This window comes from Humulus lupulus, chromosome X (genome assembly GCF_963169125.1).
Source record: "Humulus lupulus chromosome X, drHumLupu1.1, whole genome shotgun sequence".
NCBI classification, from domain to species: Eukaryota; Viridiplantae; Streptophyta; class Magnoliopsida; order Rosales; family Cannabaceae; genus Humulus; species Humulus lupulus.
Genome location: NC_084802.1, coordinates 12968767 through 12983740, shown reverse-complemented (window position 1 = coordinate 12983740; position 14974 = coordinate 12968767). Strand labels below are relative to the sequence as shown.

General features: G+C 30.7%; 3 protein-coding genes across 3 annotated transcripts; 1 reads left to right on the top strand and 2 right to left on the bottom strand.

Annotated features, from left to right (window-relative positions):
• Positions 1-251: 251 nt before the first annotated feature.
• On the top strand, positions 252-8192 carry LOC133806983 (sterol 3-beta-glucosyltransferase UGT80B1). The gene is made up of 14 exons (XM_062245079.1): positions 252-1153; positions 2139-2260; positions 2343-2582; positions 2950-3061; positions 3585-3755; positions 3916-3979; positions 4471-4528; positions 4629-4806; positions 5445-5575; positions 6180-6282; positions 6698-6774; positions 6977-7024; positions 7157-7306; positions 7720-8192. Exons 1-14 carry the CDS (start codon positions 895-897, stop codon positions 7927-7929), a joined length of 1923 nt encoding a protein of 640 aa, XP_062101063.1. The 5' UTR covers positions 252-894; the 3' UTR covers positions 7930-8192.
• A 130-nt stretch (positions 8193-8322) lies between these two features.
• On the bottom strand, positions 8323-10026 carry LOC133806984 (citrate-binding protein-like). The gene is made up of 2 exons (XM_062245080.1): positions 9641-10026; positions 8323-9000 (listed from the first exon to the last, which is right to left on the bottom strand). Exons 1-2 carry the CDS (start codon positions 9899-9901, stop codon positions 8617-8619), a joined length of 645 nt encoding a protein of 214 aa, XP_062101064.1. The 5' UTR covers positions 9902-10026; the 3' UTR covers positions 8323-8616.
• A 1160-nt stretch (positions 10027-11186) lies between these two features.
• LOC133805531 (citrate-binding protein-like) lies at positions 11187-12173 on the bottom strand (the record flags this gene model as incomplete). Its single annotated transcript, XM_062243715.1, has 2 exons — positions 11187-11743; positions 11973-12173. Coding segments are annotated over 2 exons (582 nt in total), but the record flags the coding sequence as incomplete, so codon positions are not given.
• Positions 12174-14974: the final 2801 nt, after the last annotated feature.

Below are 14974 nucleotides of genomic sequence, written 5' to 3'. Positions count from 1 at the left end.
TTATTTCTTCCCTTTTTTCCTAAAAGAAAAAAAATTTGTTGAGATTCAACAAAAAATATTTCTTTCCTTCGTTCTCGGAGATAAAAATAAAATTTCGGCAATTAATAAAGGCATTATAATCCATTAAAATATATATAATTAATAAAAAAAATATAAATATACATACATATACATAATACAAAAGAAAATAAAGTTATTTCTCTATAGGTTGTTTCTTCAATCCAGACAGCACGAAGCTTCTTAGTGTACTTTCCTCATTCACAGAGTAACTCCTCTCAGGCTTTTAAAAATAATTGATGATTATGTATTGAGTGTCTCATCTCATAGCCATTTTAGAATATTCTTGTTTAGATATAGAATTTCCGAATATTCAGTTAGTTGTAGATTTGCTTTTTCTTTATTTAGTTTGTCCATAATCATTTGTAGCAAGCAGTTCACTCGCTGTTAAACTTTCCTTCGATTTTGGTTTCGGGAGTTAAAGAAGCGGTTTTTAAACTTGTGCCCACCAAACTTTCTTTATATGCGTTTGACTAATTGGTGGGGGCACCTTTTGGTCAAGAAGTCAGTTACCATTTAAAACCCTTTAATCATATTCCATCCACCCTGTTACGGGTTGGTTGTTCCGCCTTCTCATCACTCATTTTCCGATGTTTTTGGTTTCTGGGTTTTGAACTGTAAGGGTTTTGAGTTATTGGGTTTCATGTTTTGTTTGAGATTTTGGATTCTGGGAACTGGTTTTGAAGGGTTTTCAGAGTAGTGGGTTTTATGTTTTCATTGTGTTCGATCATATGTTTGTATTATCTGTTTTTATTGATTTGAGGATTTGGGGTAGTTACTAGGCGAATAGAACTGCTGATTTTGAGTTCCAATTGTTAAGGTTGTGTTGTTGGTAGAATGGGGAGTAATGGGGTTGATCAATCAGCGAAACATTTGGAAGAAGGTGTTAGTAGTAGTCAACAGCCATGTGATGATGATATTGAGAAGACTGCTGCTAGTGTCGGTGAATTCGTAAAGAGGGGTGATAAGAGCAGTCGACATGAACAATTGGATGCTAGTACGACAGATAATAAGAGGGCGAATTCGGCTAGGCGTTCTCCTGTTCTAGAGATTTCTCGATCAAAGGAGTTGTATGTCACCAATTCGCCTTGGAAAGGTTTTTCACTTGGCCCCAAATGTCAAAATTCAAGTCTTTCTTTCTTTTACTGCTAGTTTTATATCATGGCATTTGAAAGTTTTAACTTTGTAAGTGAAAAAAATTATTAGGCTCTTACTAACCTTTTAACCATTTAGTTGTTTGTTGGCTAGCCAATACTTGTTTGTGTGAGGCTGCTTACACATATACATTCATAAAAGAAATTTAAGTAATTGTTTAGGTTGAGGAGTGGTACCATTTCAGAGAATTTGATGTAGACTTGGTACTCTTATTTATTTATTTATTTGCAGTTGATGATATGCTGCTTGAGACTTGTCTTTTTTACTGTCTAAGTTTCCAATATAGCTGACATAGCTATAAATTATTTTTGAATTCTATATGACATTATCTATGCCTACCTTATTTTAGTCTTGTTTCTTACTTAGATTTAGACTTGACAAAATGTCTCATTCTTTTTAATCACAAGATTCTTATGTATCTAGAGTGTGTGTACTTTAAGAAAGTAGAAACAATGGAAAATCAGTATCAGAAAAATTGATCATTAAATTTTATGGGAATTGCCACATGGGTGTTGGTCCCATTGTGGTTTTCCAGGAATATCACTATAAAATTTGAGGTTAGAAATTGTTAGTTTATGTCCAAATTACTTTTGTCCATTTGATACGAGGTGTACCTGCTTCCCCCCTTGCAAGAAACATAAATAGAATTTATTGATATGATGAAACAGAGTACGAAAAACCAAGGAGAATGGGCAATCCTCTTGATAATTTCTTATTTTGATTGTACTTTATCTGCTACACATGAATTCTTTCATTTGAAGTTGTTTCATAAAATGATTGGACTCAAATTCCTTTGGCCTTTCTCAAACCTTGCTGATGCTTCTACAATGTGCTAGAAATTACTTTAGCTGAATATTTCATGTATGCATGTATTGTGAAACTTTATATGATCTTTTCACTGATATTGGAGTCATCTGCTCTTAAAGGCTTAGATCATTGCAGCACCGCTCCTATTGAAGCCCATAGAAGTCTAATGAATGATGATTATGGGATTACATTCTCTCGGTCCATGACAGAAAAGCTAGATAGACTTTCCGAGAGGGAAAAGGTATGTGCCAAATTACATGCATGTGATTGTGATTTTTGCTTCTTTTTTATATATTAATCTACTACTTTTTTGTGCTTCTCAGCAACAATTGATAGTGAATTTAGTGAAGATCCAGAATGATGGAACTGTAGAAGTTGATTTAGATAAAAGTACACCTGTTGCTTCTGAGTGGTTAGAGCGTCACAATATTGGACCACCTATTACTCTTCATGATAAGACTTCTGGATCCTGTAAATCGATTCCAAGGTTGAAAATTGCCATACTTGTGGTTGGAACAAGAGGAGATGTTCAACCTTTCTTGGCTGTGGCAAAGAGACTACAGGTACGTGTAAATTATAATGTTTTATTATTTCTTCTTTTTTTTATCAAATCTAAAATCAGCATTAACCCTATCTATGATATTTTGGGAGAGTATGTACAATGAAGCTTTCCTCTCTGTTTCCAGACAATTATATTGTACATCATATTTGTGAAAATGGACTAATAAAATAATATGAATGCTTATCAAATTGTAGTATGATACTTTCCTTGGCATTTAGTAAGCTGTAAGCCTAAATCACCTTCCATGAAATGATAATTTTTTCTCTTGTTTTTATGCCCCTTGTTTATAGGAGAGTATACTCTATTACTAGCTATCTATTGTAGGTTTCACTTTAAATTTAAGATTGAGTTTCAACTTGTAATTGCAGGAGTTTGGTCATCATGTTAGGTTGGCAACTCACGCTAACTTCAGAACTTTTGTAAAATCGGCAGGCGTAGACTTTTATCCCTTGGGTGGTGATCCTCGAATTTTGGCAGGATGTAAGAGGTCCCTGGTCTATTTATTTATTTATTTTATTTTTCAATTGCTTGGTGATAAATGCAATTTAAATTTATTTATTGATCTTTGATCTTGTTGTTTGACCATTTTATATGACCCCTTGTTGTACTCTGTCATGAGTCAATTATTTGTGGAATTGAATGCATAGTGTTCTGTTTTTTTTTCTTCGTTTTGTTTCCCAATGTAATTATTATCTTCTAAAATGAAAGTGTGAATTAGTGTAATACACGGTTTATTCATGAGAGTTCAATACTTGATTTGTTTTGTGCTCTCTACTGTCTGTTTTAACGGCAACAAGTTCACTTTAATCATGTGTTTATATTTCTACATAAACAAATATTGAAGGCCAAAGTTTGGAAATTATACCTTGTATAAAAAAAGAGGAAATATCTGACCTAACAAAATAATAAGAATATTGATTATATATTTGACATGTTTCTTGAATATCCAAACTATCTCTTCGATGTTTGAAGTTTATGACAAGAATATTTTTATGAATATTAGATATGGCTAGAAATAAAGGTCTCATCCCATCTGGACCGAAAGAAATATTGATACAAAGGAAGGAACTGAAAGCAATTATTGAATCTCTTCTTCCCGCATGTACGGAACCAGATTTGGAAACTGGCGTTCCATTTAAAGCTCAGGCAATAATTGCAAACCCTCCTGCTTATGGTGAGTATTTAGAAGCTGAATGTATTTCATTAGTTTCTACATTCCTTCCCCATGTATTTCATGAGTACTTAGTAGATGAAGTCCTCAGTAATTCTTAACTTTTATTTTTGCTTATTAAGTTGGAGGTAAAGTACATTAAACTCTTACATTTGCTTTGCAGGACATGCACATGTTGCTGAAGCTCTTGGTGTACCTCTCCACATCTTCTTCACAATGCCATGGACGTGAGTTGCATGAAAAGTTTTAGTCGATTTTTTTATTTATTTTTTTTGGGGGGGGGGGGGAGGGGGGGGGTGTTTGTGTATGTGTTCTATTTTGAAAATCAAAAGAAAATGAAGGCTAAATTCTAATTGAATAAAACTACATTATGTATTGAACTGTGATGGAACTAATTTTACAAAACAAAATAAAAGCTCACTTTCTCCAGTTTATTCACTGTTTTGTGCATCGTGAAATTGATAAATATGCTGCATATTTATGTTATGCTTTCAAATATATGTATTTTGTTCACTTTTTAAATATTGTATTCAATGATATAGCTTTCACACACAGATATATTAATATATATATATATGTATGCGTATGCGTATTCTACGTTATTAAGTACAAATATGCTGAATACTGAACTTTTAGAATCTTCTCATGTTTCTGGTGCTCAGCTTTAATTTTATTAATTTTTGGAGTTCTGCAATCTCACATCTATTTCAATAGGCAGGCCAACGTATGAATTTCCTCATCCACTAGCTCGTGTACCTCAGAGTGCTGGTTACTGGGTATGTTCTCATTTGGTGTCACACTTGTTCTAAAATTCTTCTTATATGACATTACACTGATGCCATAATTAACTTTCTGAATTGCTTTTGCTGCATACAGCTTTCATATATTGTTGTGGATTTACTGATATGGTGGGGCATTAGGGGATACATTAATGACTTTAGAAAAAGAAAGTTGAAGCTTGCTCCAATTGCCTACTTCAGTACTTACCATGGATCAATATCTCATTTGCCAACAGGCTATATGTGGAGTCCCCATGTTGTACCAAAGCCCAGTGGTAAGACCTTCCTTTTCTATTTAAGTTTATAAAGTAGCAAGTTTCTTTGTTAGTTGCTCTCTGGCTTTGAGAACAGGGCTGTAATCTGTTAATCATTATCATGATTTGCTTGAGGAAGTGAAAAATTTCTTTCTTGATAACCATATTCTACCATTGACAATTGTAGTTTCTATACTTGTTTTTGACTTCATAGAAGTGTCTGCTACTTTCTTTAGTTTCAATGACTATTATAAGTTACTATTAAGATAAGAAACCGTAAGCTGACAGAAGCATTCAGTTGGTTGCGTGAAGTGTGTCCGTATGTTTTATGCATGTCCCTTATTGTTTCCTTAACTCTACTATTGCTCCAATGTTGTGAGTAGTGGTAACAAACAGATATAATGACAATTTTCTTCTCAGAAATGATTATTCAGGCATCTGTTTGAACATCTGGTTAAACTATGCACTATGCAAATGCAGGAGTAACATAAGCATCGATATTTGTAGTTTTATTTTTCAACTCTGAAAATCTGTTTTACACTATTTATCTGACATGTGCAGATGTATACATTATCGTTATGGTTATAACATCTGTCAATGGTCATGTATATGTTTTGTCCTTTTGGAAAAGTTTTTTACTTCATTTCAACCATGTGCAGACTGGGGATCTTTAGTTGATGTCGTTGGATATTGTTTCTTGAACCTTGGGTCCAAGTATCAACCACAAGAGAAGTTTGTCCAGTGGATTAAAAAAGGGCCCAAACCCATATATATTGGGTTTGGAAGTATGGTACGATGCGTTACTAAATATAATGTTGATATAATAACTGGGCTCTAAATTGTTTATTTTCGTGTTGGTGTCTTTCCATAATTGTAGAGGTTCATACCATGTTTTTGTTTAAACGTTCGTCATTTATATGATTACTTTTTAAGCATTAAAAATGAAGAATGTAAGACTAAAAACATTTAAACCTTTGATTGGAATATTAGTACATGTTTGTGAGTCTGTGACAAGGATAAGATTGTATGACATACGGAACCATGTTTGAGTATAAACAAACGTAGCTCACATCCTAATAACCTAAACTCCTCAGGAAAATGATTTTGGAGCAACATTGTAGCATGATTGGTGGCTGTGAGATCAATTCCTTTCACTTACTCTTTAATCCTTTAGATTTCTCAAAGTTTATATTTTACCGGTTCTAATCTATGTATCATTAGCTAAAATATTTTTCCTAATCGTGTGCACATTATAAACAGATATCTTTTGAGAACATGACTGATGATTTATTTATTTATAAGTGTAGGAGATGTCTTATAGTTGGCTGATAATTGTGTTTGTTCTTCATTAACTTTGGAGAGACTAATTTATTTAATATTTGCTGTTTGTCAAGCCTCTCGAAGATTCTCCACAAACAACAGATATCATATTGGAGGCACTGAAGGACACAGGACAGAGAGGCATTATTGATCGTGGTTGGGGGGATCTAGGCAGTTGTAAGTCTTTTTTCAGTACAACTTCATGCTTTTTCCCTCTTGGATTTTATTATTCATTTGTTTTTCACAAAAATAAAAGAAAGAATTGGAAATACTGTGAAAATGTTGTGTATATTTATGAATATATTTATACTTTCCAATCAATCTTTTTGGTACCTTTATGCATATGTACTTAGCACATCATCATCCTTTTCACAACCTTAACAACATAACTGTATAAGGTAGGGATACATTGAGAAGCACCCCCTTAGCCATGACAAATGTGCTTCATATAAACTAAGATAATGCCACAAAATAAATTGTTTGCTATGTTGAGTATTTCATATATAATTGAATTAAACTCGTGGTGCTGCTTTAGGCTGCATTTAGTAACTAGAACTTATGCTAACTTATAAATCTGTTTTCTACCTTTCAGTAAAAGATGTTCCGGTTGATGTTTTCCGTTTGGAGGATTGCCCTCATGATTGGCTGTTTCCTCAATGTTCAGCGGTGGTAAGTTGCATAATCTGTTTCTCATGGAAACTTGATTTTAAAGAAATGGAAATACATGCCATTACACACTTCTTCTCTCTCTCTTTCTCTCTCTCAATGCTTTAAGGAAAAAAAAAGAAATAGATTGTTACATTATTTTCTGCTGAGGCGATTTTGTTTTGTACACAAATGAACCAGAAGCCTTACTTTGATCAACATGCAGGTTCATCATGGTGGTGCAGGGACCACAGCTACAGGACTAAAAGCAGGGGTAATAATCTTTTCACTTGGTTCTTTTTCCTATCCTTGGATTGTTTTGAGTGTGGCTACGTTCGTATACATAAAATATTTGGAGTTGCTAATAAAACTGATTATTCATTGAACATCTATGTAATGAATACAGTGTCCAACCACCATAGTCCCATTTTTTGGAGATCAATTCTTTTGGGGTGATAGAATACATCAAAAAGGACTGGGACCCGCACCTATACCTATATCTCAGCTCAATGTCGAGAACCTTTCGAATGCTATTCGATTTATGCTCCAGCCAGAGGTAATTTCGATATCTGCACTTATGCTTACTAGAATGTCATCTGTTACTCCTGCATGATTGTAATGACTATTATATTATATGGCTATAAGTTACATACAACAGCGACACTGCGGAGTTTGAGAATTGCTAGGACGAATTACTTGTTTAAATCTTATAGCAGGAAAGATGATTTGAGTAATTTTCTTCATCTTTGCATAGTGAATAACGTAAATTTCAGATATGAAGGAATACTAGTTAAGAAAACTGATGGGATTTGCGGTTGTCAACAAACTCGGTTATTCTTTTAATTTGTTACTATTGGTTTTAATTTCCTCTTTCTTAGTATGAGATATCAGAATAGTCACTTTACGGTGCTGCAATCTTATCTTTATACATTTTTTGCGCTGACTGCATTTCCATTTACCAATTCTTAGATCAAAGCTCAAGCACTAGAGCTAGCAAAGTTGATAGAGAACGAAGATGGCGTTGCAGCTGCAGTCGATGCATTTCATCGACATTTACCACCCGAGTTACCAATACCGTCTTCATCATCAGACGACGATGAGCATCCTATCCCTTTGGATTGGATCTTCGCTAAAATTGGAAAGTGGTGCTGCCTGCCATGTGGTGGTACCGGTTCGTAGGGTTACTCTATGCATGTCTTGGTTGTACATTAGTTTTTTTGTGTTCCTTTGATTTATTTATTTATTTTATATCATTTTGATCTCGCATTTCATTCATTCTATTAGGGGTTTTTCTTGTTTGCGGTTACTAGGCTTTATTTACAGATTTTTTTAACCCAAAAAAAATAACTAAAATAGGTTGCATAGTATGGTAGTGCATTAAAACTATGAATTCTTTCAAATAAATATTTGGATTAATAATTATCATAACATTTTCTTTTTAATGATTTGTGGTTTCTTTTGTTGCTCAATTTCTTTTTTAAGTGGAAATTATATCATTTGTGGCTTTTTTTTCGTATGGAAATTTTCATTTGTTAATGTTTCTATAGTTTTTTGTATTTTTTTAATATATGGTTTTCCCTTGTAAATGTATAAATTAACAAATGAATTATAATTTTTTACATAATTACGTGGTACTTTAGGAAAGTTAATCAGTTTAAAAAAATTATATTAATAATGACTTTTTTAGGTTAATTTTTAAAACTTAGATACATGGTAAAACCATATTTTTTATATATAAAAATTTCCTTTTTTAATAATGATATCTAGTGGAATGTATTAAAAGCAAATCATGTTATACCAAAGAAAAGTACAATACAATGTTGAAGAAAACATCATAATAACATTACAGAACATCTTCAAATTAATTTACTTTTTGTAAAGCTTGATGTCTCTCCATTTGGATTCCATGTAACCACTGGAACCAGCTGGGGCAGCATAGACACCAAACTTGAAGTAGAGGTCGCCGGGACCCTGATCGTTGATGACGAACTTGTTGGCGCCGTCGATAAAGACAGTGATCTTGCCTTCGTCGACGTTGTGGATTATGTTCACTCGAAACCACCTGTCGTACAGATCTGTAGCCACTAAATTGAACTTGTAGTACTTCATGTTGCCGTCGTAGATCCTTAGTTGCAGAGTGGTAGCTCCCTCAGCTGCTCCATGGATTTGCACTATGGTCACTCCTGAGGTCCCTTTTGGCACATAAGCATACCCTTCAAATTGCCATACTCCTGAAGAGTAGTCATGTCCCTATACACATGTTCATATCTTAGATTGTATCTATAGTAGTATAATAAAAGGGCTGAATAACTCTATTTCTATATAACATTTATAAAATTAACTCAACCAAAAAATTAGCTTGTGCAAAAGCATAACTAGAATCTATGAGTGATGTTGTTCGTTCCAAGGACGAGCAGAGAGTTTTATTTATGATAATTGCTCATTTCTTAAAAAAAAAATCATGGCTCAAATTTTAATTTTTCGCCTCCACATGTAACTATATAACTTAGTTACTCTAAGACAAAGTTACACTGATTACTGTACATGTTTTGTTGTATACAATGATGGAGCAAGGAGGATTGAGGTGGCCATGGCCACTCTAATTTTTTTTTATATAAAAAAAATAGTACAATGTATTAATCCTCTCTAAATTTATAAGAAAAACGTAATTTTTATTTATATATTGTATTAGTATAATTTTTGTTAGAAAGAAATTTTTAATTTTTTTTTATAGATTAATCGAGATTCTGTTATTGTTTGTATATATAGCTTTCTTTAAATTTGTATATCACGTCATCTTTATTAGTATGAAAATATAAAATAAGATGTAGATAAATTTTATTATTTCTCTATTATAAATACACACGACAAGAAAGAGAAAGAGATGTACCGCTATGCGAACTTCAGTTCGTGGCCTAGTGGGACTGGAGGGTTTGAAGGGTTTGTCCCGGTTGTAGATCCAAAAACTTCGAACTCCATCTTTGAAACTAAAGCGATTCTTGAGAGGTTCATTAAAAGGTTTGTCCATCTGAAAATCTTGTGGTTTCAAAGGGACAAGGGTGAATCCATCAGTTGGATCAGCTGCATTACAAAAATAGTATTGCTCTTTCAAGAAGCCAATCACTAGCAACAACACTATTAATCCCTTCATCTTTGTATATTTTCTTCTACTAATTCTATGCAACAACAATAGTTATAACCCAAATATATATACCCAATTATTTTACCATATTATAAGGTGGGAATTGGAAAGCAGTTTTAATTTTTGTGTTATATTCAAAAGTTGGACCGGTTAGGTGTCCTTTTTCTTTAATCCATCCAAGTTAGTAGTACTTGCTCTAAATTTAATTCTTACACGACAAAGACAATTATTTATATTGTTATTTTTTAATTTAAACCATACATATTTAAACAAATAAGATTTTTGTCTTCTTTTATAAACACTGCAATGGCAAGCACGACACCATTATACAGTGACACAATAAGATCAAATAAAACGCATTACGATAGTTAACACAACGATTAGTAATAATAATAAATATTTATTTATAAAACATAATTTAATTAAACTAAATATAAAAAACATTAAGAGAAAAAATTGCAGCCAAATTCCATAATTCGTTGATTTTACAGTATTTAAATACTTGTGTATAAAATTTTACAACAAATATTACCTAAGTATATGATTTTATTGGATAGTATCAAAATTTAATGCGGAGGCCATATGACCTCACCTTATTGGTCTAAATAATATTTAATTTATTAAATATTTAAAAAATTATTAAAATCTATTTATTTTGAAACAAATCTCAAGGACTCATCTTGACATTTTTTTTACCCTAGTAAAATTATATTTAAGAGATCCTTTCTTTATAAATTTACTAAAAAAAATTAGTTTCAATTATTATTTTTCTCTTAATTTTAAACCAATTTTTAATAATATAGAAATTAGATTTCGCCAGTCAAGAATGACTCCATTATCCACTATATTAAAAATAAAATAATGATAGATGTATTTTTAATTTGCATAGTCAAATTACACATTATGATGTGGTAAGTAATCTCAACCATATAATTAAATATTATGTGGACCTAGAGTCAGCCCTAGGCATAGGCGGGTCAGATCTATGCTTAGGGCCCCAAATAAAAAGGTCCTATTTTTTTTTTTTAAAAATGCTATTTTTTTCTATACAAAAAGACCCATAATTTTACATAATTATCATTTTATATATAAATATTGTAAAAATAACAAAAAAATTCTTGGGCCCCCAATGCTCACAGGTCGGCCTTGTGTGGATCACACTTAAAAATATCTATAATTGAGATTACTTAAACATTATGGTGTGTAATTTGAGTGTATAAAGAGAGTACCTATATCATTACTCTTAAAATATTTGCTAGGGTGCATGATAGTGTGCAATATTTTAGTGCATATGTAGCGTGCAAATATCATTGTATAGAATGTATATCATCACAACAAATACTTGCATCACCTTGTATGGTAGTATAGTACTACTAAACCTAGAGCTTATTAGCATTATTTCAACATCTTATTTCACAGTACTGGACTTACATTTTTCACAGTACTTTTATTCCGAAAAGTAAACAAAAATTACTTCTTATAAACTTTGATACCACTCCACCTTGACTCCATGCGATTGCTAGAACCATCCTGAGAATAAACTCCATACTTAAAGTAAAAGGTGGAAGCTCCTTTGCCACCCAATACAACCTTTTGGGCATCGTTAATGAACACTGTAACCCTAGAATTGCCAACATCGTGGATCACATTCAGCTTAAACCAAGTATCGAAGATGTTAGAAGCCACCAATTCCGACTTATAAGCCCTCAAATTCCCATCGTACACTCTCAATTGCAAGGTCGTGGCTTGATTGGCTGCCCCGAACACTTGCATTATGCAAGCGCCGTTTGTCCCGCTTGGGACATAGAAGTTTCCCTCGAATTGCCATATTCCTGAGGTGTAGTCATTTCCCTACATGTCCATATTTATCTTGGATTGATAATTTTTTTGTAAAATGATTTAAAAATAACTAAAATTATATATTTTCTCTTCACTTTCTTACTATTTAAATGTGCAACATCTTAAAAATATTAGATATATGTACTGAAAAAAAAATTAGTATAAAAGTACAACATTTTAAAAACATTAAGTATTTTAACAATCATTTACTTGTATATAAAAAATAATATGAATTGTATACCGATATGCGCATTTCAGTGCGAGGCTTAGTAGGGCTGCCCTCTTTGAATGGTTTATCGTTGCTGAAGACCCAAAACCTTTCAACTCCATTGCTTTTACTATAACGATTCGCAGTAGGTTGATCGTACGGCTTATGCAACTGAAAGTTGCTTTGTGAAAGGCTCACCTCCACTAGGAGCACCCAATACACCAACTTTATTAGTATTAGTGATCATCACCAATAGCATCAAAACTAGCAGCCATTGAAATCTTTTGCAGTAATAATAATAGTTCATCATTTTGAGTAGTGTGAATGTCATGTAAATTTGGCTTAACTCTCTCTCTCTCTCTCTCTCTCTCTCTCTATATATATATATATATATATATATAGAAGTTTTGGTTGATGAAATATGGAAAAATGGACCCACAATATTGTTTAATGGTTGAAAAAGATAGTCAAACTTATCTTCTTACAAGTGGAATTTGCTTCATAATTGATGAGGAATAGTTTTGTCATTTAATTCTAACTTGCTAAAAGGGGAATGCATCTAACTTGTTGCTTCTTCTTCTTTTTTTTTCAATCAAAGTAATATATATGTATATATAGAAATTTACTTGTATAAATTAGATTAAAACCAACACTAAATTAAATCTTAATCTAGTCACATAAAACAAAGTTTGAGATTATATGGTAGGGGCTTCAAAAAGAGCCCCACTAATGAGATTATTTTGTATTTCCAACCTGTGAACAGTTTTTAGTGTGATTTTTTTTATAATTGTGAATGCTGTAGTTATTTAGAGTACTTTGCAAATTTTCAAAAAAAATTGAATAATTTACCGTATCAAAAACTAGGATCAAACATATTGTTTTCCACGCGCATAAAAAATTAGTCACGCGTGTAATAATCTATTTTTAAACTAGGTTTTGGTACTGTAAATTATTTGGAATTTTCTAAAAATTTGTAGGATGCTCTAAATAACTACAATATACATAATTATAAAAAAAATCGCGCCGAAAACTATTCATGAATTAACACAAAAGAATCTCACTAATAGCCCTACTGTACAAATTTCCAACAAAGTTATAGTACATAACAATATTTATTTTATTATTTTTACAAAAAAGGATAAAATCCAAAATCTATTCTTTAACGTATATGTAGGCGAAATGTATCTCATAATAGGACAAAGCCCATTGATATGCAGTCAGCAGCCGTGGCCATAATAAATGCACAACTACCTTGGAATCCAAGTCAATAAATTTCTTCAATTCTTCTTTATTTATACATTTCATGCAATTTCCAAATATTTAATTGAATTTATAGGGATATTTATGTCAATCTCATCATTTTACATTTCTGTATTCGTTTTAATTTATTTTACAGTTGACGATATAATTTGAGTCCCAATTTAAAACTCTTTTATTAATATTGTGTGTAATTTATAAATATTTTATATTATCTTAACTAATTGCCCATATTCATAACTAACTGCAAAGCCAAAAATATATTTATATATATATGATTTAAAATTTTGTTTCTAAAATTGCCCCCAAAAAAGTGTGTTTTAAATTAATTTGTAAGTGTATCATCCTTCCTAGAATTCACTAGCTTGCTCAATTAGTTGAGGATTATATTTTTTTATAAGAGTAATAATATGTTAACTAAAATTATGTATTAAAATATTACATTGTCACAGTTTCATATCTAATTTATTTCAGATTTTATAAATATATAAATAAAATAATATAAAAGATAGTTAATATGGATCAAAATTTAATATTTACACCAACATTTTGATGAAAATATTATCTTAGATAACTTAATATATTTTAAAATTTTATATTAATTACCCTTTTTTCCTTCCATCTCAATAATAATTAAACCTTTTTTTCCATTCATTATTTAGTGTGATAATTGTAGATTTAGAAAGAAAATATATATATTTAGAATAGTTTAAGAAAAATATATATATTTAGAATAATAATTTTTGAGTAAATGGCGGCTAAAATACACAATAGTTTCAAAAAGTTGCACTTTTATACCCAATATTTTTTTTTGCGGTAAATATACTCAATGTCTTCAAAATGTTGTACTTTTATACCCAAACTTTTTTTGGCGGTAAATATACTTAATATTTTTAAAATGTTACACTTTTATACCTATTTTTTGTTATTTTGATAAATATTAAGAAAGTGAAGAAAAAATATAAGATTTTAATTATTTTTAAAATTTTTAATTATTTTCTCTTTTTTATTCTTTCTCAAAATAACTATTTTAAATTAAACATTAATAAATATTTTATTTAAATTAATAAAAATGATTTAAAATAATTAAAAACTTATATATTTTCATCAATTTAAAATATAAGTTTTTTTTTTAAAAAGTAAACGAAAATATAAGTTTTAATTATTTTGATTAATTTTAATAATTTTAATTTTTTCTTATTATTTTGAAAGTGAAAATAATTTAAAATTTTAAAAATAACTAAAATCTTATATTTTTCTTTCACTTTCTTATTATTTCTCAAAATAATTTTAAAAAATATCTATAAAAGTGCAACATTTTAAAAATATTAGGTATATTTAGTGCCAAAAAAAGTTTGGGTATAAAAGTGTAATATTTTGAAGACATTGAGTATATTTACTGCAAAAAAAAAATTGGGTATAAAGTGCAACATTTAGAAAATATTGAGTATTTTTACCGCCATTTACTCAACAATTATTATTGGAACATTAATAATATTTTTATATGCAATACAATTATTTAGAAAGAATCTAATAATCTACTTGAAAAGTTTAGTGTTTTAATTATGTTACTAGTATTTATAATACAATAAAGGACCTTTGAGAAACACATTTATTAATTATTATTTTTTCAAAATAAACTTCATTGAATTAATCAGATGAGTCAGCATCAACCCAGTGGGCAATACATCTTGCAATTACATCATTAGAAAGAGAAAGAAAGTCTTTTCTTAAGCTAGTCTTAGCTAAAACATGTGTTACTTAATTACCTTCCTGAT